General features: G+C 48.2%; 1 protein-coding gene across 1 annotated transcript; it reads right to left on the bottom strand.

The window, feature by feature from the left end:
* Positions 1–550: 550 nt before the first annotated feature.
* On the bottom strand, positions 551–23,815 carry LOC144167287 (acetylcholinesterase-like). Its single transcript, XM_077696606.1, has 3 exons — positions 22,453–23,815; positions 3,380–3,568; positions 551–696 (listed from the first exon to the last, which is right to left on the bottom strand). Exons 1-3 carry the CDS (start codon positions 23,733–23,735, stop codon positions 666–668), a joined length of 1,503 nt encoding a protein of 500 aa, XP_077552732.1. The 5' UTR covers positions 23,736–23,815; the 3' UTR covers positions 551–665.
* Positions 23,816–24,719: the final 904 nt, after the last annotated feature.

Raw genomic sequence — 24,719 nt, 5'->3', positions numbered from 1 at the left:
AATTGACGAGAGAAGTAACTGAGGCGTTCCATACAAACGCAGAGGTCACAAGTGTGTCAGTCAATCATCTGTTTCCTTACACGCGAAATAGATTTCATATCTCGGAACTCTGTGAGTTCCACACCTTGTAATAGTTTTTTGTTTTTTTTTGTGAGGGTTTTTTTGTTTTTTATGCTTTTTTCATAGTTTTGGGTTGTTCCCATCGGTTTTTGTTGATAGAGGTCAAGTTAACGATCGAAATATAATTACAATATTTCACACTCCTTCCTTTCACTATTATCGAAACAGGTGCTATAACGCCGTGAGTAAACGTAGATTCCAATACTGAAAATGGGAATCTCTGAGACGCTGAACCCACTTTTCGAATACATGCATTGGAATAAGTGTACCCACAATCTGCCCACGTTGTCACCATTTGAACACAGCCACAAGAAACCGTTGATTGCCGATACGATATTAGTATACCAGGAGGCCAACAAATTCGGAAAACAATTTTATTGTGTATAATAGAGCAATTAAAGAACATTAGTATGCAATTTTTCGACCAAGAGAACTATTACGCAGAAGGTTAACGTTTGGGCACATCGGTTGCCCTGCCCTCCACGTCCCGCTATCTTCACGTGTCTCGAGCGAGAACGAGGAAACAATGAAAGTGCTTTGTAATGTCAGCATTCTTGCGGTACTTCAGTCGGGGTCCTGTGCATGAGAAATGACACAAATTAGAATGCACTTCTACGCAGCCCATAATTTTCCTTTTAGGCATGTTAATAAAAAATGCATTAATCGGCCAGACTAATGGGAAATCCCGGAGGTGGAGTAAGTTTATGCGACGGAAAATTTGAAATCCACCGTCCGGCTACAAAGGAAAGCTGTATAGCTCTGCCTTCGTAAAGGTTTCCTTCGTAATGTCGTACAATTTTCCTTGGTTCTAAAATGTAGTTAGTGAAGCCTCTTTTAACGTAGTTTTCACTATGGCATAAGGTACTCCTGAGCCTCCGTGGGAGGTGTGGGATAACATGATTGAGATGACAGGAGGACGTTTACTGAGTCTTTTAAAGCAGCAAGAGGGAGACCACCATCACTGGTGAAACATCGTAGCAGACTCGTTCACAACCCGCCGGGGTCGCTCAATAGCTATACCGTTGTGCTGTTGAGTCCAAGGCGGCGAGTGATATCTATGCCGTGGTAGCTGCTTTTCTCATGAAAGCAACAAACAAAAAAAGCCCGTGTGTCAAGCTTTTTGCACACGTTAAAATTCCTCATGTGGTAGCAATTAGCCCTCAACTACCGTGTGCCTCGTACCCAGGCGTTGCTTCGTTGCGTTAAACCCCTCAATTAACCAATCAGTCTAGTTCACAAACGTCATGGGAAGTATTGTAAAAGACAAATACAACATCAGCATACATAAACTGTAATTCAAAATTAAGAAACAACAAAACATAAAAAATAATGCAGTTCTAATGAATGTGAAATCTACCATTTTCGGAGCACTGATTCCCTAGAGGGCCTGTGGTTGTCCTCTCTTGACTAATTTCAGTACCAGCCTTGTGTTGATAATAGAAATAGTCAGGAGAAGGTCCAAAGCCTCTAAAAACGCCTATGAAACTACACTGGATAGACTTGGGGGTTATTAATGCGTTAATTAATGATTTCCTTCTTGTATTTTCTATAATCCTGTACTTGCGGCCTATAAACGACGGAGCAGCGCAGCGATTTCCCCAACACTGCGCGTCTGAGCAACGTCTGCCTCTTTGGCGGTACGTAATTGACATTGGCTTCGTAACGCCAGGGACCCAGCTTCGATCCCCAGGGAAGCACTAATCTATTCGAAGCCTTTGTTTGAGTGCATGATGCCGCTACGCGTAGCTACGGTGGCTAGATACAGTCACTACACACGAGCTACGACGACAACCGGACCTCTAAATTGCTCCGAACATAAAATTACGCAGAAATTTGTATGTTGCCTTATTAGCATGCCTAAACCTTGCGTCGGCATCGTTTTTATTTTACACAGCAAATTTACCTAAATTGCTGCTGTCTTCAGTGACATCTTGGTGGACAGTCGTATTTTATTGCGTTGCTACGCTTCAGACAAAGCTTAAATTAGCAATATAGTCATAACTATAAAATGAAAGCGCCGTCAGGGGGACCGTTAGTCAGGCTTTGGGATATTTTTTAATGAAGCGATCGTGGTCCATTATCAACAAGTTGGCATGCCTGTGAGGAAAATCTCCTGCTGGCCTTCGTCATGACATTTTCTTGAAGAGCTGTTGAAGTGGCAGTCAGTTAAAACTTTAAGGGCTGATGGAGCAATTTTTTGGACGATCATTTGCGCAGTGGATCCGTAACCTTGAAGTGTTGGTGTTTTATGCACCGGAGACGCGCCTGCGCTGTAGCTCCCGGCCTTGTACATGGCGGTGCATTATATCGCCCCGGCAAGGGTATTGGCGTGCGGCGACAGACTGACATACCGACGTTTTGTTTTTCATTACGTCACAATTACGGCCACAGCAGCCCGACATCAACCCCTGTTCTTGTACTCAGTAGACCGTTGTCTCAGACAATGGGCTACCGCGACGGGTGATACTTTAAAGACAGCTTTCAGGGAAACAAAATTCGCAATGTATAAAGATTTCTGAATATGTCTTAGGCTATCGTGCACCTTAAAAGCAGCCCCGCTTCCTGAACTCCTACGAAATATATCAACACTTCTCGAATGGGGTGCAAAACCACCGCTGAAAATAGGCGTATTAAAGAGCCACGTAATTTCAAAAGGGAAAGTGGACTATTGTTTTAGCTTTTTGTATAAACTTCACTGAAAATGCAGCATTGCTGCACTGCCTCCTCATTACATGGCCCAGAAGCGTATAAATGAGCCCTGCTTCCGTAATCGATGTGACCGCTTTTATCATAATAGACCAAGGCTTTAGCATGGTGCAGATGGTGCAAAGCCCGGCATAGCGCTCAGGAAGTATCAGGTTGAGACGCTATAAACTAACCAAGTTTTTGTAAGATTTGCAACATAAGAACTGGTTTCTCCACGACACACGGTTTCTATGGTGGGAACACACAAAAAAGCCGAACTTGGCTTTTCTATGAGACATCGTTCTTTGGGAACAAGGGCAAGTTCGGAGGAAAGAGAGCAACAAATAGAAACTGAAGAGAAGTCTTCGTGCGGAAATGGTTTTCATCTAGCGTAGGGCAAGCGAAATGATGACTGGCTCCCTTGTTTCCGCAAACTCGGTTTTAATGTGTGAATGAGAGTCCAGAATTCAGTGTGCGCAAGCAGCCGCATTTCTCCTTGCCCTGAAGACGCTAAACAGGTAAAGAAAGAAAATTGAACACGGGATGGTGTACATATGCTTTCCGTGGTTCTCACCGGGTGTCGGCTTTCGGTGGGGTCCAGTTGTGTCGTATGCTCTCCCAGAATGTACAGTAGTAAATTTGATACGCACGCCTCACGGTGATATTTTTGTTGAGGACAAGGTATTCCCTTCCTCTAGGAGTGCGTTGAGGCCAGTTAGGCAGTTCTCCCACACATTTTCCTTCTTCTGGGCAATTTGGGTTCCTGAAAAGATCCAAAGCTTCGTAGCATTCACCTCGAGTCTATTTCTTTACTCAAGCCACGCCCGAACTGTTTTATTTTTTAAATAAAACTATAAATGTCAGCCCTGCTTTGTAAACAATGATAAATGCTTAAATGTCTTATACGAGAATGTCTAAAACCGAAACATTTTCGTCTCTTTCGTTAAAAAATTCTTTTACGTTGGTACAGATTCCCCCTAGAAATATTTGATTTTATATCACTGTATTCAGGTCCTCGGTTTCGGTTTTATTATCCATTCAAGTAGCTTTCAGTGTTTTGCGACTTTCTTAGACGATAACATTAACTGTCTTGCCATTATTCAGTTTACCAACTAAGAGATGTGCCCAAAACAGTTACCACAGCGTTATGCACTCCAAATGGTATTGCCTGTTGTGTCTTACGCAGAGCATGAGGGAAACTCTTACGCTTTTGCCTTTAAAAACTCCCATTTAGTAGTTTGGGTTCATGTTACTAAGTCCGTAAGCAGAATTGAAAACGTAATCATAGCAAGAACAATTCGCTTCAGCCTGTGTTTTTGGTTGGTGATTCTCTTCAATAGCTCTTTTGAAGTCATAAACGTTTGCACATGCTGGCGATTTACAAGCTGTAACTGCCACACATTACATTATGGCAGATATGTTCATGCACAAAAATAACTTAGAGGATAAAGGTCTCTTGACGAGAGTGAGTTTGTATCGTACAAAACTAGAAGAAACACAGAACGGAGAAATAACTAACGAACAATAGATAACAAAATAGGCTAAAGCGGCCGATAGAATGTCAAAAAAGATTGAAAAAGGTTGTCTCAGTGTCCAAGAGCAAAACAATATAAAAATGGCGCGTCTTTTTGACTTGCACGAGTTCCTTACACGCGCGGTTTTTGGATCACAGTCGTGGGGTGGCAGCGTCAAGTGGCCAGGTTATGTCTCGTAGCTCTTGGTAGAGCAAAGCGCTCCGAGCTCCCGTTGCCAAATAGCGAACGCAGCTCTCTTGGGACCACAAGATGGGCGACAAAACGTGCAAACAGCGGTATCGCACCCCCTACCTATTGCAACGACGCCGCTGGGATCAAGAACGACACCGAAGGCACACTCCCGGACGATCAAATCACAGCAAGGACCGGGATACCTCAGGCAACCCACGGGACCGTTCGACTTCCGTCCCGCGTCTCGCAGGCCCCGCCGCACCCCAAGGGCTTCAGCACCGCTCCCGCTCTAAGCGAAGATCTACAAACAAGGGGGGGCCAGTCACGCTCGGACGCTCTCCGACGCCTAAACCTTGTGGACGCCCGCACAGCCCTCCTCCAGAACAGCACCAGAGCTTGTCTACCGCTCGCCATCCCACCTCGTCTCCCACTCGCCAGCGGAGCTGCTCCGGCCGACGCCAGATCCGGTCTCCAGCATCAGGCGCTACAAGCTCCGCTGCGCCCCCCAAGGTGAGCTGGGCAGGATTGGCCTCCCAGTCCACACAGCACGTACATAAGGTAGACCCGGTACAGCAAGAATTAGTTAAGCTCAGGCAAATGATTGAACTCCTAGTGGAAGAGAACACTCAGTTACGTACACAACTCGCCCGACAGGCGGCAGGACAGCTCTCGTCCCTTCCGAGTCAGCCCGGCACACCCCATCTGAAATTGCACGCAGTGAGCTCCCCAGCGACATACCCACACCCGCCGACTCGGAGCCCGAAATCGCCTCTATACAGTCTTTCAAACGTCGTAAGGGACTTGATGCTAAACCCAAGGATGCTCAGTATACAACTGAGCAAGTCGTGGATTCTAAACTACAGCAATTCGAACAGAAAACCGAACGCGCAATGAACGACCACCTGGAGGAGCTCAGGGGCATGATCACGGGTCTCACCAACACTATCGCAACAGAATTATCAGCCATGAAAGCCCGAATCTCGGTTCTAGAAAACACGCAGAGTCAGCCGGTCTCCGGGGGCGGCGGCCCAATTAAGCACAAGCCGTACACGCGTCCCACCCCTGAGCCCAACACAAGCAAATTCCTAGAGCATATTGCATTACCTAAGAATGCATGGGACAAGATAACCGACGACCCTATAGCAGCATAATTATCTGGCAATGGAACTGCAGAAGCTACCGAAAGAAGCGCGACGTCCTTCAATAGCACCTAAATGCAGTGGGGAACGACGCTGTACCAGATGTTATTGCATTACAAGAGACATATGGCACCTCCAAACTCGCAGGCTACCGTGCATTTGCCCTGTTAGATACTGTCCCTGCCAGGCGCCCCCACCACCTGGTCACCACGCTGGTCCGTCGCAATATCCCAGTTATACAACATGCCATGGGAGTCGAGGGGGCCGATCACGTGCTGGTGGAACTGGTTTTCACCACGGGCCAGCGCAAGAGCAGCGTCTTTATACTTAATACGTACAGCAGCCCCCGGCAGGCTCACCGTTTTTCTAAACTTTTTCGACGTGCGGCCGATCTGGCAGGCCATCATTCCCCACTCCTTGTCCTGGGCGACTTCAATGCCCCACACACAGCATGGGGCTACGGACGGAACACAGCAAAGGGCACCCGCTTATGGCTTGATGCACAACAAGAGCGTCTTACGATCTTGACCGATCCGATGCAACCCACAAGGCGGGGTACGACTACCACACAGGACACCACCCCAGACCTCACATTTATTCGAAATCATCACCATTCCGTTACTTGGACCAACACTAGGGTCGACCTGGGTAGTCATCACTACATCGTGAGCATTCACTTAGAGACGCCGCTATGCAGACGTCGTGCTGACGTTACTCAGCAACTCGTTGACTGAGCGGAGCTCCGCAAGGCGCGACTGCAGGGCACCGAACTCGCTCAGCCCATAGAGAATATCTCGGAATGGGTGGCCCAGCTACGGCAGGACGTTCAACACCACACCCGCACAATACCACAGGAAGCTCAGATCCAACAGGCGGACTCCCGTCTGCTACGGTTGTGGGAAGCCAAATCTAGCCTCCAGCGACGGTACCGTGCCCGAGCGGGTAGCAGGGCGCTCCGCCGTAGAATTGTACAATTTCAATGCGAGAGAGAGAAACACGCCGCTCACGTAACGGCACAGCAATGGTACTCATTCTGCCAACATCTGGGAACTAATATGAGTGCCTCACGCACTTGGTGTATACTCCGTCATCTCATTGACGACACCAAGAGCAGATCATCCCAACGACAGGAACTTCTCAAACTCCTGCACCACCAAATATCGAGACGAGCCCCAGCAACTCCTTTCAGCGCTCCGAGCCCGCTACATTACTCTAGCGCCCCCGTCGGTTGCACGCACATATCACGGCACAGCCAATCCGACGCTTGATGCACCGTACACAGAGTCTGACACCCGCAGAGCCATGGCCCAACTACGTACGCAATCGGCACCTGGATCCGACGGGATCACCAATAAGACACTTCGGAACTTGGACGACGCCTCTGTCGGCACTCACAGCCTACTTCAACAAATGCTGGACAGACGGGGTGGTCCCGGATGACTGGAAAAGTGCGATCACCCTATTCATCCCAAAACCAGGAAAGCCCCTGAAAATCGAGAACCTTCCTCCCATCTCGCTAACATCATGCTTAGGGAAGTTGTTCGAGCACATGGTTCTCCACCGTCTTACTGCATATGTGATAACACACCAATTACTCCCCGAAACCATGTACGGCTTCCGCCAGGGACGCTCCACGCATGACGTATTGATACAGCTACACCATGACATCATACTGGGCACCGGAACCTCGCCACGGGACACGCGGGCCGTCCTTAGTTTGCATCTCAAGAGTGCCTTTGATAATGTAGCCCATGACGCCATCCTATGCGGCCTCACGGACATGAACGTCGGCCGAAGAGCCTACAACTACGTAGAGGATTTTCTATCTCACCGTACGGCACGCCTTGGAATCGGGGTTCAAAACCGATTCTTTCCTGCTGGGCGATGTGGGGACTCCCCAAGGATCAGTGCTCTCGTCCTTCCTATTTAACGTGGCGATGCGGGATCTCCCGCCAGCCCTAGCCCAGATACCGAATCTCCGACACAACTTATACGCGGACGATATTACTCTATGGATAGCCGGGGGCAGAGACGGCGACATCCAGGACGCCCTTCAAGCCGGCATCCGGACAGTGGAATGCTACGCCAACAGCAAGGGGCTACAGTGCTCTCCACAGAAATCTGAATTGTTAGTTATCTACCCAGGCCGTCACACCCCTCCACCCCACCAGAGCTTTCAGTTATACTCTAGCAGGGGAACGCCCATACCTCAGGTTCCAGTTATTCGGATATTGGGGACGCACATTCAAGCAAACGGTCTCAACTCAGAAACCATCCGCCGCCTCGATGTTCATGCCACCCAGGTCGGGCGCATGCTCACTCGGGTATCTAATCGGTGGCAGGGAATTTCCGAACACACTCTATTTCGCCTCGTGCAAGCCTTCATACTCTCCAAGCTAACTTATGCCACCGCCTATCTCCTGCTGACTCGACTTGAAACAGAAAAGCTCAATATAATTATACGCCATACCTACAAGCAGTTGCTTGGAATTCCCGGAACGGCCCCTATTCACCGCCTTCTGGAGCTTGGCATCCATAATACAGCTGATGAGCTCATCGAGGCTCAGCGCACTTCTCACATGCACCGCCTCGCACTCACGCCTATGGGCAGAAAAATCCTACAACGGCTAGGCCGCACGGTCCCATTTGAACACCCTTCTGCGCAACCCGTGCCTGCCTTTTTACAAGCGGTGATAGAAGCGCCCCCTCTTCCCAAGAACATGCAAGTGGGCTCGCAGGACGGTCGGCGCCGGGCACGAATGAGGTACCTCACCCGCCTCCTCAAGACCCATTCGCATGTGTGGTATACGGACGCCTCCCCATAAAAAGGACGCCCCGCCCTTTGCGCTGCCACATCTAACTTTCCCAATAACCAGGAAGTCGCATGCACCTTGCCCCATGGCGACATCACAGACGCATAAGAGGCAGCCATCGCCCTTGCGGTTGTACAAATCGCTCGCAGTGCCTCTCCTGCAATCATCGTAACTGACTCCCAGACCGCCCTGCGAAACATTACGAACGGCAAGTGCAGTCCTCCAGCTGCTCGCATACTACGCACCATCCCCGAGAACCCGCACTTACCTCCAATACGTCTCCTTTGGACCCCCGCCCACTCGGGCCTGGAGGGGATGAGGTGGTTCATGAGCTGGCCTGCGAGCTCACCAACCAGGCGTCAGATCATCCGGCCACTACTCTGCTCTCAGCACCCCTCCTTAGCTTTCAAGATGTCCTAGCTCACTACAAGGACGCTAGACGCATTTACCCACACCCGCACGCCTCACTCACTCGATACGAAGCGACCACACTAGTCGAATCCCGCTACAACGAAACTGACGGGACGTGCAAAAAATTTCGTTGAAGCGAAAAGTCGTTGAAGCGAAATATGCCCCAACACAGCACGGAAGGGCAAGAAAACTAGCACGGTATATTTCCGCATCATTCGCAGCATAATACAATGTTTAGAAAAAAAGTGACGCGCAGTAACGTCGTGTTTAGTCAGATAACAAACATACCAATCGTTATCTGTTTTTTTTTTACCAGCACCCGAAGAGCGCGATACTGAGGAGAAGGGGAGAGGTGAAGAAATGCAGGCGCAAAGCGTATTGCTGTACAACAAGGCGTTTCCGCCAAGCTGATTACTTGCAGATAGCTGCTACGCGGTTGGAAGCCCCCCTCTCGCTTGTGGCAGGAACGGCGCCGTTATCTTAATTATCCTCCGACTAGGCACGGCAGCAACTGACCTTGGCAGGCAAGCCGCGCGCGCTTGCATTTATTGCGATCGCCAGCTCGCGACTAAGATAGGATGTCGCGGGTTCAAGACTAAACACGAAAACATTATTTGTGCTCTTGACTTTGAAGAATTATAGCAGGAAAAGTGCATGGGCAGCCTGTTATAACACATACATGACGACGCTGCGCGCGCAGCCATGGCAGCAGCAGAGCACATTCGCGCGATTTCAACTGGATACGGATTGGCTATAGCTCCAGCTTGCGAACCTGGCTTGTGCCTCGTGTAAAGACGGCCCGCCGCATCGTTATCACCATCACACAATGGCGTCCACCTATGTGTTTTTTTTTTGTTTTAGGGGGCAGTGTGGGCGCACCGCGCATGTTTTCGGTGAAACTAAGCGTCCTGAATGGATAAAAAGTTACAGATAGCTGGCGCTATGCTTATTTTATTGTAAAATAATTGTTCACACCCAGCCCAAATCATCAAAAATTTCGTTGAAGCGAAAGCAAGCCAGACAAATCGTTCGTAGTGGCGAGGACTTCGTTGCATTGACTTCTATGGCTAGCTGACGGGGACTTGGAAATATTTCGTTGAAGCGAAAATTTCGTTGAAGCGGACTTCGTTGTAGCGGGATTAGACTCCAGACGAACACCCTTCAAATCCAGACGAACACCCTTCCTTCCCCAGCACTGTACAGCAGAATACACCCTAGCTTATACAGCCCGTTCTGTCCATCCTGCGGAGTCTGGGCCAACATGCAACACATGTTATGGCAGTGCCCCACTATGCAGACCGACAATTTTATTCACAACGAATCAGACTGGGAGGCCGCGCTGCTCATCCCCAATAAGGACATTCAGAAGGCGCTTGTGGCTCTAGCGATCCGTGCGGGATCTCCAGTGCTTCAGCGAGATCCGCTACAGCAACCACCTCCATGAACGGCCCGGCCACAGGGGGCCACCGTCGGGTCCAAGCTGGGCTCAACCGCTGACCCTCTGAACACTATCGGGCCACTAAATAAAGTTTTCTCTCTCTCTATCTCTCTCACTTGGGCCTTCGCAGTCTTCTGCCTATGCCTGCGAAGCCGACTCGCTCGCAGGGAAGAGGGCCTAGGGGTTGCGGTGTGGGTGAGCTTTTCAGACACAATACGCATCCGAACGCCTGACCCGCATTTGTTCCTGTCACACTCCACCGGCCTCTCTTCTCTCTACTCGGATCGCCGCTGCTCCACCGTCAGCGCTGGTAGCTATCGATTGGCGGACTGCCGACGGGAGCTCGTGCTCGCATCTCTGGCTCTCGGCGCGGTAGCTGATGACAACGACCTTACCGCCGCGTGCCCTGCAGCCGTTTGCCTTTTAGTGCGGAGCACTTTGGCGGCTGCTACTGTGGTTCGGCGGTGGCAACGGCGTCGTTACCGAGTGAGCGAAGACCGATAGAAAACGGGGGGGAAGTGTGGCTAGTATAGAAGTGTGGCTAGTAAGTGTGGCTAGGATAGTATGCTTGTGATAGAACATACCCGGGTAGGGGACTGACGCCGTATTCTACGCAAGAAATACAAAGCTCAAGACCAAGCGGCTGCTCCTGAGTTAGAGGAAGAAGAGGAACGAGGACGGGCAGACAGGGAGAGCGAGACCGAGCCAGGGAACAATGCGGGCTGAACGGGGCACGGCTCTGTGCGAAGTCACGGTAAGACGTCCAGTCTACGTGCCACAGTGAGGCAAGGGCGTCGCCAGTCTCCGCCACGGTTCCGGGCGTCGCCGCCAAGGCCCGGGACATCGTCGCCAGCACGGGTACCGTCGACCGGGCTGCGGCGTTCCGAACGGCGCGTGACCGGGCGCGAGGCGGGAGCAAGCCCGTCAGCGGACCCGGCTGAGATTCTTCTGGCTTCGTAACCTGTGCTGCCAACCTCGACGACGCGAACACCGCTACGAGGGCGACGTCGGCACCCGCGTCCCATACGACTGACTGTGAGCGTTTCCTGTCCTCAGGACGTTTGCGCGGGGACGGTCGCGGACTTTGTAGTTGCGGGCGCTGGAGCGGGCCGCTTGGGCTGTTTCCATTAGCTCAGTGTCGCTCTAACGTTTCGGGAATTCCTTTCGTCGTTGCTTACAACCTCAGTTCTGTTAAGTCTGTGAATATAATGTCTTTTCCTCATCCGCACCAAGAGCGTTCCCTTCGTATCACATGGCTCATCCGAACCATGTGATATTTGCGCGGGAGTTTCAAACACACATTAAAACATCCTCGGAGGCGGTGACGTGCTGCGAGATAAGGGCAGAGGAGCGCGCGCCGACGTGCGTTCGCTCATCACGCGATCACTCCCTGAGACGCAGCAGGTATGCACCATTACCCAGGAGATTGCAGTTTGCGCTGTGGACAATTTTCGCATTGGGGAGCATACTAATCGTCATCCGTTTTAAGTGCAGAGCCCTTTAGGGGCTCGCCTTGTCGTCGTAGCTCACTCGCTGGACCCAAGTAGAGCCACTCGACGTTCCATCGTAGCGGCTGTAGTCGCGGCGTCACCCAGAGGCTTCAAACCCCAAGCGGATTGTATAGTCATACGCGTTCCAAGCTCGCGAACCGCTGGCGCTTGTCTTACATGGTTGTGACTTACTCTTTGTCGCCACTCGTAGCATTGTTAAGGTGCGTAGAAATATCGACACATGGGTGTTTTTGCATTCACCTCCATCAAAAAGCGGGGACCGCGGCATGGATCAAGCCCGCTTACTTTCACTCAGACGCCCAAGAACGCCTTAGCTACAGCGCCACCGCGGCAGGTCACGCCTGTAAAGAATAAATAAAGCAGATATGTGCTCGTATGTAATTTCAACCCGGCTATTTACATTGTAATTAGGCGCCTTATCCTTCATCATGTTGTTTCCATACATTTAGCAAAACTTGTTGTGAAGTTAGTTGGTACAAAGAAAAAAACAGGAAAACGTGGCTCAAACTAGACGTGCACGAAGAAAAGATACGGCAGATGCAGGCGACTGAACTGAAATTATTATGTCTTCCTCCATGTCGGTTATATCGGCACAAAGTACCTCGTACGACTTTTCTCTGTATCGCACAATACTTTTTTTTGTTCCTGTATATGTGAGGTAGGTTCGTTTGGCTTTGGTTCCTGGGCCTACGGCTTTCAGAGGCAATCAGGGAACGGATAGTCTCTCTGATGTTACTACCACAAATCCTATGTGATTGGTCATAACAAATCTCTCTGTTTCTACATCCCCGAGGGTAAGTACGACATTTTGGCAAATATGCGCTACTCATGCAGATGTGCTTGTGTTGAACGAAAGGTAGAAAGGTGGATTTAAACGTAGGGTGCAATACTCGCGTTTCCGCTTTCTACGATAGAACATTTACTCAGCTGCCATGTTAGCTTCCCAGAATCAGTTTATATCTGCTAAGGCGGGGGCGTCCTGCTACTGATCAACATGTAGGGTTGCAGCTCTACGAATCAGTCGAATATTTCTCCTCTTCCACCGCTAATCAACCGCCAGGCAGTTCTCTTGGCGGAGCCAATTACCCCTTTGGAACAGACCCTTTCTGTGTCACTCGTTTTGTTTTGCTGGTCGCAATTCTGAGGTAAGTAAAACCACAGACAAGAGATTTTTTCAAGCTTGTGATTTTTTTACAGCCGTTCATACTGGGCTATTTTGTATTTTATTGCTGTACGCTTTACTTCTTTAAACGCCCCTATTTCATTCTCTGAGCAAAATTCTTATATATTCAGGTTTTAGCACTGGCACAGTAACGATTAGGGTCTGGCCAATTCCTTTTTAAGGGAAAAATCATGACGATGATGCCCATCCGAACATAATGATTTATCCCAACCAACAAAACTGGTGGCGACCGATGCGCAGTGAAAATGTTAGGTGATCGAGGCCAATCGCTGCTACAGTACAGCCACCCCTTCTCCCGCAGCGAGCACTGGTACCCGCACGGGCAATATGCATTCAAAACATGGCGCTTGCCTTTGTAAATGTAGTTTAGTACCTAGCGAGAAAACAGCGAGGCACATCCTCTGCCGAAAGTTTCATGTGGCATCGCTTGCTCCCGGACGCGTTTCGCGTCCTGCCAACCCAATGGTTAGTATTTCAGTACCAGGTGACCAGTTCTCGACATTTCTATGGCAGAGGCGCCACCAGTAAAATAAGAAATCATGCCATAGACTTTCACGTCAAACCGTACAGATACCTTGCCGAAGCCATGATAGAATTCCGCAACGTCATATTGACCCTCACGTATTGGTTCGAGATGATTTACGCCGAAATACTAGAGTTTTAAGCAATGGTGTGATCCCCTTCACCGATAGAGAGCCATTCTTGTTACAAGAAACATCAAAAACTGTTGCGCAGCTAATATGAACAATAGCTTTTCTTTCTCAAGCAATTTCTTCATGCGATTCAAACGATTGGCACTCAGGAGAATATTTTGATCATAGACAATTTTAAAACTGTCCCCTATGATGGTGGCCTAATATTTTACCGGGAAAAAAGCAATGAACTCTCTCAGAGTGCAGGCGAATCTTAGTGCATAGGTGCAAAACCCTTTCGTTATTTAAAGGCCGTTCGCAAAGTTCACTATCGAGCGCAGCTCTGAAACATCTTCAGACAAACACCTTAAATATCCGTCAAGAAGAATACATCCACGCAGAACCTAAAAAGGCCGAAACTTCTATTCAAATCAATTTTTCCGCTGGCAACCTTTGGAGTTTTTGAGAAAGTGAATTACAAAAACCGTTGACAGATGCCCGCAATACGGACAGCTTTATTTTATTCGCAGGGAGATAAACCTTACTCAGCCAATGTTGGCGCCCCGTCAGGCTGCTCCTTCAGGTCATGGGTCGTTCACTCATTCCCGAACAAAGGCAGCAGGACTTACATGTCAGGCAACTCATTAGGGGCAACTTTCGGTGAAGCCCACGCGAGTTCAATTCTCAGTGAGTAAGCCTACTGTGGCATCAGGACTGTGAACTCAAGTGTGAGCAAGCTCACGTGAAATAAAACTGCCTTCGCCAGAGCATCCGTGTATCTGCGGCAAACCTTAGACCGCGTGTGACTGTGTAAGCCTGCGCTCCAACAAAAACTGCGCAGGCATTACCCCGGTTCACTATCACCCAGCCTGAGACTGCGTGAAAATGTATGAGCCTGTGCCTGCATGGGTGGGTGAGCCTGAGACCACGTAAGATTTCAAGGGAGTGTGCCGGCGTGAGATCTTTAGCCATTTCGACGTGAATCCTAAGCCCGCTGCGCCTAAGCGCTTATTCATGTTAATCCCAGCAAAGTTTACCACTTGAAATCATGATCACAACCATCGTGGGTCCGCAATGCAGATCGCAGCCCAACTATACGTATCAGGTCAGCAGGTTGAGCGTACGGCTGCATTTTGAAGTTGCCTATCCTGCCTAAATTCAAAAGAGGACTTACAAATATTTTGGAGGTCGGGGGGGGGGGGGGGGGGGGGTTTCTCGCATCTTTTCCTATCAAATGTACACGTGCCTTTACACCTCAAAAAGGTCCTTGTATTTAAATTTCGTCACCCAGTACGCAGTTCAATGTCAAAAAAAAAAGAATGCTGATAAATTAAAAAAAATGCTCTGGCTTAGCTGAGCTAACCCTGGATATGCAAAGTGAAAGCTTGGCTTGGCCTCGTCAAGCCTTGGTTTCACTGGTTAACCCTTGATTTAGCTGTAAATATTATACTATTCGTTCATAGCGTGCCTTTTCCTGTGGCCGTGGTCCCGCTTCCGGCATTTTACGAGCCGAACGGCTCGCCCGGTGATAACCGCGGGATGGGGTGGTGCCGTTTGCCGACGATGACTGAAAGCCCCCAGTTCCCGCACAAAGCTCAGAGAAGACGTCTCGCTCACTCTCATCCATGGACAATTTCGCATGCTCCGGCAAGTCACGGGATCCTGTGTCGACCCAGCTGCGCGGACCGCATGCGCCAAGCTGGCAGCAGCGGCGGCGGCGGCGGTGGCGGAGCTCGGCAAGGCAAGTAACAGGAGGCGTTGCCAAGGATACGACCAGACGGGTGATGCGTATTCAGGTTTCGACCGTCTTAGCGACCGGTAGGCCAAAAGTCTCACGTGGCACTTTGAGTGTCGGGGATGACGTTTCCCGAATCCTGATGGCCGGTTAGCTGATGAAATGATATGAGTGACGTGCGGGCGCCAGGAAAGATCGAGTTAACGTTACATCAAGTTACGTAAGAGATGCGGTTATTTCGACTGGTATGTTTCCAACTTCTTAGCAAAATTGGAGAAAATTTTTGCGGCGATGGAAGGAATTTAATTTGCATTTCTTAGGATTAAGAGTAATTAGCCAATGGTTACAACAGTTTGAAACTTGCTTAAAGTCATTCCCTGGTGCTACTTGATAAAGTGTGTTAATCATTTTGCTGTGAATAACACAATCGTCGGCAAATATGCGAATGTTGCATGATAAATTGTTACGTATGTTGTTAATTACTATTAGAAATGAAAGCGGACCAAGGACAGATTCCTGCTGCACTCCAGACCTAACAGAAAATGAGTTAGATCTGACGTTACTAACGAAAACTATCTGAGAGTGGTTAGTGAGAAATTGGGCAGTCAAGCTTAAAACACCTGGTGGCAGATATATGTCAGAAAGTTTTATTAGTAGGCGCTTGTGGGGTGCTTTATCAAAACCCTAAGTGGAGTAAAAAAAAAAGTATCGGTTTAGAGGTTAGCGTTGAGGTGAGCATTCAAGTCGTGATGAAAAAGGGCTAGTTGCGTTTCGCATGAGAGGAATCGTGTCGAGAGAAATGAAAAAAAGTTGCTGGAATCAAAGAAATTCATGATATGTATATATTGCACGAGTTTGAAACATCCGTGCGCCTTGGTTAATGATATGGGACGATAATTTAACAGACAGTCTCTGTTACCTGATTTTTGAACCAGAATGACCTTCCCACACTTCCCGTCGAAAGGCACGATTCCCGCGGAAAGGGACTGAAAAAGGAGCAAAAGTAAAAACTCGGCTGAAATGTGCTTTGTGTTTTCAGAAGCTTCGACTATTTTTCATAAGTATCTGCGAGGACGAGAACTTCATTTTTTTGTCTAACAAAAAGGTGGCAATAAATATATTGGCACATTCAGAACTTGCTTCGTGACAAGACTGATTATCCAATGTGATAGATGACGTGCCATGTGAGTTTAGAATTTGCCTTAAATGATTAGGTGAATCAGCAAGAATTTTCGGTAGTTCAGCAGGGAAAAAAAAAGAGTGCTTGGGGTTGCGCAGTTGTCTTAAATATACTTTTTCTGCAATCTTGTATTTTTTCCTTGCAGGGTCAGTGTTTTTCTTCCTGTAATCCCTAAAGAGACGTTTCTTTTTATTTTCAACTTTTTTTATGTTTTAGCAAACCAATGTTTTTCGCGGTTGGGAGGGAAGGTTATTTTAGAGAAGAATTCATCAACTAGGCCATTTATAATTTTTTACAGATTTTTATGATTGGGTCGCTGCCAAAACCCTCTCGAAACGTCGGAAGAAAGGCTTTAAGTTCACGTAGGACGGCCCCGTAGTTACCCTTGTCGTATAGTCTACTGAGAAACAATTCCCAGTAGGTATCGCGCGCAGTGCGAGCGAAGAAAAATCAAGCAAAAACCGCCGCATTTATCATAAGAGTAGCGCGAGCAATAGACTGTGAGTGGTGGAAGGAGGAGAGCGGATTTGAGGTAGGGAAGACGACTATTACCATTCCTCATTGGGAGTGAAGCAGGAATATACGCGGCGCATTTCTTTTTGACATTATGAGGAGTTGCCCTACGTTCTGGGAATGCTGCCTCTAAAGTTTTTATCACAGTCGCTGACTGCTCGCCGTCAAATCACAGCCTAGGCTCGGCGTGATGGTCGCTAGTTCCGGCGACTTGAGCATCAGTGAAGGTATACAAGAGTGCGATCAGTGTGGGAAAGGTACGGGCTACGCGCGTTGGCAGAATGATTGCGTGTTTGTGGTAAAGTTTACCAAAGGTTGGAACTGGGAGGGAAGCCTGGGTGGCGTTAAAGCGCCTCTGCAAGACTTCCGCTAAACGTTCTCACTCTTTCCTTCACATCTGGAAGCACTGCAATGCCTATACGTATCGTCAGCACGGAACGGTACTGGATGATTTGCTAGTCGCAGCAGATAGGTTTTCCGTTTCTGCTTTCCTTTGGTGGGGATTTTTCTAACGTGCATATCGAAAGCGTTTATTGCTGCAACTGAAAATAATCCCGCAAATAGCTCTTCCATTGCTGTGATGACCTAATTCGAGCGCTTGAAGAACGCCAGGAACCGGTAAGAGCGAAACTTTTTTTCAGGACGTTTCTTAGTAACCTGATGCACGTAGAGTAATATTTCTTGGCTGAGGGACTCTTTGACTTTTATTCGAAGCGCCGGATGTGTTTGTTGACTACGTTATAAAAGCATTTAATATTGGTGAAAAGTAGAGAAATGTGTTGCGGGCTTCTCTTAAGTTAAGCGCGTGCTCAGTTCACGCGCTTTCAAACTCTGTAAGCGGATGGAACTGTTAGTAGATGTGCGTTCTTGCACTCGTTTAATAGGCATCTGCCTCAAATGAATATCCTGAAGTCATGCGTTTTCAACGTATTTTTAACTATGCACCTGCTCATAGGCTTTCGATGTTTTGTTTCTCTTTTTGCTCATTTGCGAGTCTTCTCGGATATCGTCACGAACAGATTAATCCAGAGATCGTGCTTCTGGTGCAGGCATCGACCTATACCGAATGGCGCTAAAAACACAAAGGAATCCATGCACATCCTAAAACTTAGCAAGCTTCTGATGCCATAGCTATTTCAAAGAGACTGCAATGCTCCGGAGGGACAATTCTCGACTCGACGGCCAAAATCCACTCGAAGGCCAAAAAAATGTAATTAATATAAGGAATAACTACTAAGCGCTGGCAACCTTGAGGAATGCCTTTTTGTTTTTGTGCTTCCCTAACCCCTCCCCCCGTGCCGAAGCGACACATATCAAAGGCTTCGTTTAATTAAAATATTGCTTTCGCGTCTATTTGTCGAGAATAACCAATAAATAAGCGAACACAACTTCACTAAATTACTGCCTTACAGCAAACGACAACAGTCGAAGCGCAGTAGGACACTAATCATAATAATTGCTCTTAATGTGAAAGACGCCAGGAAGTCCACGAAACTAGAGCACGTAGAGCGCATTCTCCATATCAGAGTCCAAAGCACCACCGTATATGATTGAAATATCAATGGGGTCACGCTTTTCGCATTCTCCTTAATTCACCCTAAGGGTACTGTTTTCACCGAATGCTTAAGTATTCTGTATCCACAATATCCACTTGAAGAAATTTTCCGCAGCAAAGCGCAGAAACCAAACGACAGAAAGCACCAAATTAACAAATTAGCAAGAGCGGGCAGTAGTGTATCACGAATAAGCCACGTGCTCATGTATGAAATTGTTGGGCCGGCAGCTTTAAAAAGGCAGAGGTGCGTACGGCTAAGGAGGATATTCGTACGCTTGTTTTTGCGGAGTACACCAAGCATATCGCCACACTATATTTATTAGGCATATCGCTACACCACTTACGGCCACGAATAGTCCGTAAATATGCGTAGCGGTATCATACTCACTGCGACCTGAATGTTAAGATGGAGCTTACAAGCGATCACTCCCTTTAACATATCGCCAGAAATATCTCGACATGCTATTGCACACTACGGGAGGGAAATGGATTCTGGTTGACAAACCAATCACCAGTTTATAAAAAGTAGCTAAGCTACCAACCTTTCAAGACTAGTGATCATTATTACTCCCTTAAAGAGACCCTGCAACACTCTTTGAGCTGTGCCACTAAACCTGGGCGAGGATAGCTTACACTGCCAGGAATACCTGAGCCCAATATTACACGTGCACATCAAGTGGTGAGTGCGCAAATCGCTGTGAAAGACCCAGAAAAACCCATGGCGCTCCCTTCAGTTCTACTCATTAGGCACCCATGGCATTGCCTAAACGACGTCATTGAGGCCATGGATGTCTTATTGGCTGAACTGGTCAAATTCGCAGCTTATTTCTCGCATTTCCTGTGACGATCCGCCGTCGTCGGCGCTGTGTGTCAACCTCTTCTATGCCTGAACCTGTACGCACAGTTTGGCCGTTTCTTTTGTGTTTTGAGTGCGCGTGGAGTGTGAGTGATGCGCTGAATACTTCCATTTCAACCACACCACTCGACTACAAACTTATATTGCTTCAGAAAAGCCTTACCAGCCTTATCGCGCACTTGGGAGCAGGCAGCGATGCAGGCTTTTTGTGGCACCAGACCGGAAATAGGCCCCTCCACGTTGCGAGGAAAAGGAGAAAGCTCCCCGGCCTATCATATATCAAAGGCGGCGTAAGAGAATGCCGGGAGCCGCTCCCTCTCCGCGAGAGAGCGCGCAGCTTTCGTCGCGTTGTCCATGGTCGAGTTGAGGGGGAACAATTATGCGCGATTTCTCATCGCGCGCAGATTCGGTCACAGTGAGAAGATTTTCGTAATTCTGGCGGGAGGAGATTTCTGGGACAATAGGCTTTAAGCTAAAATGCATTTAGATTAGACGATGGTAAGTGCTGCAGGGCCCCTTTAAGTCAACATTTGCCTAGTATCCCTCAGTCAATCATCAGAGATCCTATTCAACTCTCCTTCGCGTGCAAACTATTCGCTGTGACAAACTAAAAAATCTCCTTTATTATACAACGCAAGGCTCTGTTGGTGGCGCACAAAACCAAACCTAACGAACAGAGTATCTGTGTTCTTGCTAGCGTCCTTATAATGTCTACATAAAATACGCAGCAGATATAAGTAGGTAACTGTTATTACATTATTTACACCTGATCGATGCTGATAGTTTCACTTTTGCTGAGCGCAAAATTTCTAACTTAGAAACGTTCCGGTTTTTTAATTATGAAAACCACCAACTATTTTACCAGATATTTGTTGTAGGCGGCGTGCCAGGTTTTAGCATTTGCCCGACACGCCAATAAAATTGTACTTGCTGTGATTGCAAAGTCCTTGGAGTTATCAAGGTTACTGCAGTTAGTATAGGTTTAGGTCTTCGCATGATGTTGGAAAGTTAGTCTTTACATGATTTGTTTATTTTAACCTTCTTCCGAATCCTTGTGAGAAGGATATTTTATCCGCACTATAGCCAACATCTACCTCTTACAGAGAAAAAGAATGTGTTCAACCCCCCCCCCCCCAAAAAAAAAAAAAAAACCTTAAGAACGTGGCTTTGTTTGTTTTAAGTGAAGAGCACTTAACGGCCCCACCTTCTCGTTATAGCTCCTTCGCTATCACGCTGTCTAGCCTCCGCCGCAATCAGGCAGCCTAGCGACGTAACGATACCAAAGAGATCCCCTTGGCGTAGTGGCGTTATGGACCTAAACAGTGCCTTCAGGGTCCCGTTGCAGTTTTTAACTTTGGGACCCTCGTCTGTATAAAAATATTACTGTACTACTTTTTTGGAATGAATAATATAATAAACTGAAACTGAAACTGAAACAAGCGGTTTCAATAGTCATAACCGTTTCAAACTCCTCAACCGCTGACGCTGGTGGAACATCTCCCAATTGTTTAACGCAAGGAAAGTTCCATGTACATTTGAGGCAAAATCTGTGTAAATAACCGGCCGGCCATGCGTTGATTTAGTTATGAATGCTCGTTGGGTTGGTTTGTGTGATAGTAAGCAAAAAAAAATTCCCCCGCACCTCCCCGAAGGGAATCGTGCAGAAATGCGAATGCATTGGGTGCACCGATGAGTGTGTTGCGAGTAATGGCGTAATTGATGACGAGAGTGTGAACGTAATCATTTATTCATCAGCACCTGTTTGTGTTATCGTTGTACCTGACGGCCACAATCACTGCCTTGTGATCGCTAAAGTGCACGGTCAAAGGGTCTTTGAGAAGCATACGCGCGTCACAGTTTCGCGTAAAGACCGGATCAATGCAACTCCCGTGAATGGTAGTGGGGCACGTGTCGAAGCCGGCAGAGAGACAATGAATAGAGTGCCTGATCTGCATGTACTCGACCAGCCACTCGCCACTCTTCTTGCGCGCGTCAAGGTTGAAGTCGCCAACCAAGACTATGGGGTCAGAGAGTTTGGAGCGCACGCACACACTTTCCATAGCCGCGTCCAGCTGCGCGGCAACGGAGGAGCGCGGAGAGATAACACCTGCGGGCGCACGCCGACGGAGCACGACAACCCCCCACTAAGAAATGCATTCGCATTTACGACGACGACGACGACGAAGGCAGAACTACGAGGCGCGCGCTCACGTGCGCTCGCGCTGGAGGAATGCAGGCGCACGCCGCTCGATGGACGCAAGACAACCCCCGACTAATAAATGCATTCGCATTTAAAAAAGTGCCCGCCAAAAACGATGCGTTGCCATCTGCGCAATAAGACTCCGGCACGTGCGAGATGAAAGCAAGCACAAAAAGAAGAGAACTCCCACTCGCGGTGTTTCAGGAAGGGGGCGCGCGAGCACTGCGAAGGCGGGAAATTTGAATTCCATTGGACAAGTTCTCATTTCATTCATCAAGAAAGGAGTCAGACAAGGAGGCCAAGTGCATGATGAGTGTTAGCAGTGAGCGCATAACGGCGCCAACCGCACATTATGGCGACGCACTGGTCTGCCTTCCGACAGCTTCGCGTTGAGTGATACGGCTTGAATTTTTTTCTTTTTAATATACCAAGTGGGGAGTTAAGCTGTAGAAAAAATTCACCTCCCGAAGGATTACCAGCATCTGCACTGTTAAATCTGAGCACAAATAAAATATTGTGCCACCGGATGAACTCTTCACTACTGTAGGTAAACGGTGAATTCTGACTCACGTGTACCCGTTTCAAAACACAATAATCGAGCCTTTTAAAAAAATTCATCACAATTCAGCCTATTTTCTCATTCCGCAACCATTTGAGGAAGTACTCAACACGCTATGCATAGAATTTCGCAGTCCCGCTCTGCGGTCGCCCCTGAGACCGCAGCCCAAAATAAGACATCATGTAATCACACGCCATTTCGGAAGGTCAAACTTACCCCGTTTTAGCGAAGTTAGCCCAGTATTGCATTACCCGACCACTCAAGGCCTTATCCACTTCATCGCACTGCTCCGTAGCGTTGAAGGGTCCCCCGAATTCGAAGCTTATCTCTTCCCCGTGAATTACACCCATCCACTTCGGCCAGGGATTCAGGGAAGACCGGTGGGAGAACACGTATTGGTACACGGTGGCATTGGCTTTGCTCAGAAGCTCTGCGAACTGCACAACGGGACAAGTGAAATGATAGTCACCCACAATCTCATCCAAAAGACTCAACCTCCCTTCGGTTGAGTAGGGTATGACTCCTCCGTACAATTGCAAGATCTTGTCCAGTGGAGGCTCCCCGATAGTTGGGTTCAGGGCTTTGATGACAGCAGTGAAGTTCCCTTCTGTGACGTTTTCTGGGTCCGTCTCTGCTGGGAGTGCCAGGAAATACTGCAGAAAGTACGAGCCTTCGTTAGCGTTTGACCCAAGAAGAACGGCTGTATCATTCCCAAATGTCGCAACCTCGGAGGTGACATGCGTGGAGTTAAGGATAAATTCAGCGTCTTGGACAGGAACAAATGGGAATTGAACTACGCCTGCCCCCCACACCTCCTTCTGTACAATTTGTTTCGCATCTTTCTCGAGGAAACACTGCAGGGTGGTATTGTCAAGCGCATCCGAACACTTCAATGCGTTTGCAAGTGCCTTTGCAGATTGACGAGCAGTGGTATTGTCGTGAAAGCCCCAAGGAGCCGTGGGAGATCCGCTCTGAAGGATTGCTCTTGTGAAGAGGGCCCTGGACCGAGGCGACAACAGGTGGAAACCAATGCTGACGGCACCGGCACTTTCACCGAAGATCGTTATGCGGTTTGCGTCCCCTCCAAAAGCGCCGATGTTATCTTTAATCCACTGCAACGCGAGGCGTTGGTCGTATAACCCAGCGTTTCCTGGAACCAGTTGATCGCCGAATGATAGGAAGCCGAGAGACCCCACGCGGTAGTTCACTGAGACAACAATGACGTTCTCTTTGGAAACCAGTGTCCGCGGGTCGTAAACGTCAAGCGTCGATGTGCCGCTGTAAAAACCGCCCCCGTAGATCCAAACAAGTACGGCTGCGTTGTCTTGCTCAGATTTGGGTATAGGTGTCCACACGTTCAGTTTTAAACAATCTTCGCTCATGTTGGTATTGGCATTCCACATTACACTGCTGCTAAAGTTCCCGTAAGCCTCATCGACTATCTGGACGCATGAGTTTGGCTTATTGGTGGCCTCAAAAACGTCAGTCCATGGTTTCATTTGTACTGGCCGTTGGAAACGCAAAGTACCAATGGGGGGCTCAGCGTAGGGTACGCCATAAAAAACACGCACGGTTTTCCACAACGGAGTTGCGCTGGTGAATCCCTTAACAAGACCTAGTTTTGTGCGCACAACTAGAGAAATGTCTTCGTCAACGCTGGCGGTTATCAGTGGTATAAAAAACGCGATGAAACTAATCTCGCCGAGCACGATGCAGTAGGAAAGGTTCCGATTGTTGGGCGGCATCCTGAGTCCCTGCAATGAAGGAAAACAAGGCTAAGTTGATTGCATAGTGGTGTGTTACTATGATTTACAATAAAGGTATTGATGAGCTGCAACCTCGTTTATTATGGGTCCTATTGGGCAACCATGCCACGTGCAAAACCGCAGTTTATGTTAAAAGAATGCTCCAAGAGATCTGTTGAGTTGTATCTGTGGTTTCGTCTCGCTGTTAAACGTAGCGAATCCGTTAATTGACGATGGGTATTGTGAAACAAATTATGTTATCTCAAATTGAGCTAAAGGATATTTTTTATACGCAAATTACGACCACGGCACCGGCAGCTGCAATCACGTGCCACTGGCTCGCAATGTGTTCTTATGCTAACTCAGCTTTCAAGTTTGGCTTTACAACTTAAACAGTTAATACTGGCTTGCGTAAGGGCCCCCCCGAATTGGGCCGATTAGAGCTGCGAACAATCTGTAAAATGTAAAACCGTGAACTTGCCAGTTTCTCGGCAGAGCCAACGCAGCACATCGCCAATAATGATGGTGTTTGGCGGGAAGCGGCCCTAATGACATGGTTGGCATGCCGGTATTTAAATTATTAGCTGGAGCAAGAACGTTGACAGCTCGTTCACGGTCCCTTTCACCGGATACAACAAGTTGAAAATGCTATTTTGGGGTTCAACATTTCAATATTAAATAAGTATTTCAGCTGGTACGACGTAAAGGTAAACACGCAGGGAAAAGCGTAATCGCACC

The sequence above is a fragment of the Haemaphysalis longicornis genome, unplaced genomic scaffold (assembly GCF_048455015.1).
Source record: "Haemaphysalis longicornis isolate Haplotype H1 unplaced genomic scaffold, Haemaphysalis longicornis Haplotype H1 scaffold_2, whole genome shotgun sequence".
Classification (NCBI taxonomy): domain Eukaryota; kingdom Metazoa; phylum Arthropoda; class Arachnida; order Ixodida; family Ixodidae; genus Haemaphysalis; species Haemaphysalis longicornis.
This window is presented reverse-complemented; position numbering and strand designations above follow the sequence as displayed.

Bases quoted from the DNA above. Each gene is read 5' to 3' on its own strand.
- LOC144167287 (XM_077696606.1), bottom strand. From the start codon at position 23,735: ATGAAACCATGGACTGACGTTTTTGAGGCCACCAATAAGCCAAACTCA. The intron at 3,569-22,452 runs GTAAGTTTGACC...GGATCTTTTCAG, and splicing joins GCTAACTTCGCTAAAACGGG to GAACCCAAATTGCCCAGAAG. The intron at 697-3,379 runs GTGAGAACCACG...TCTCATGCACAG, and splicing joins CCACCGAAAGCCGACACCCG to GACCCCGACTGAAGTACCGC.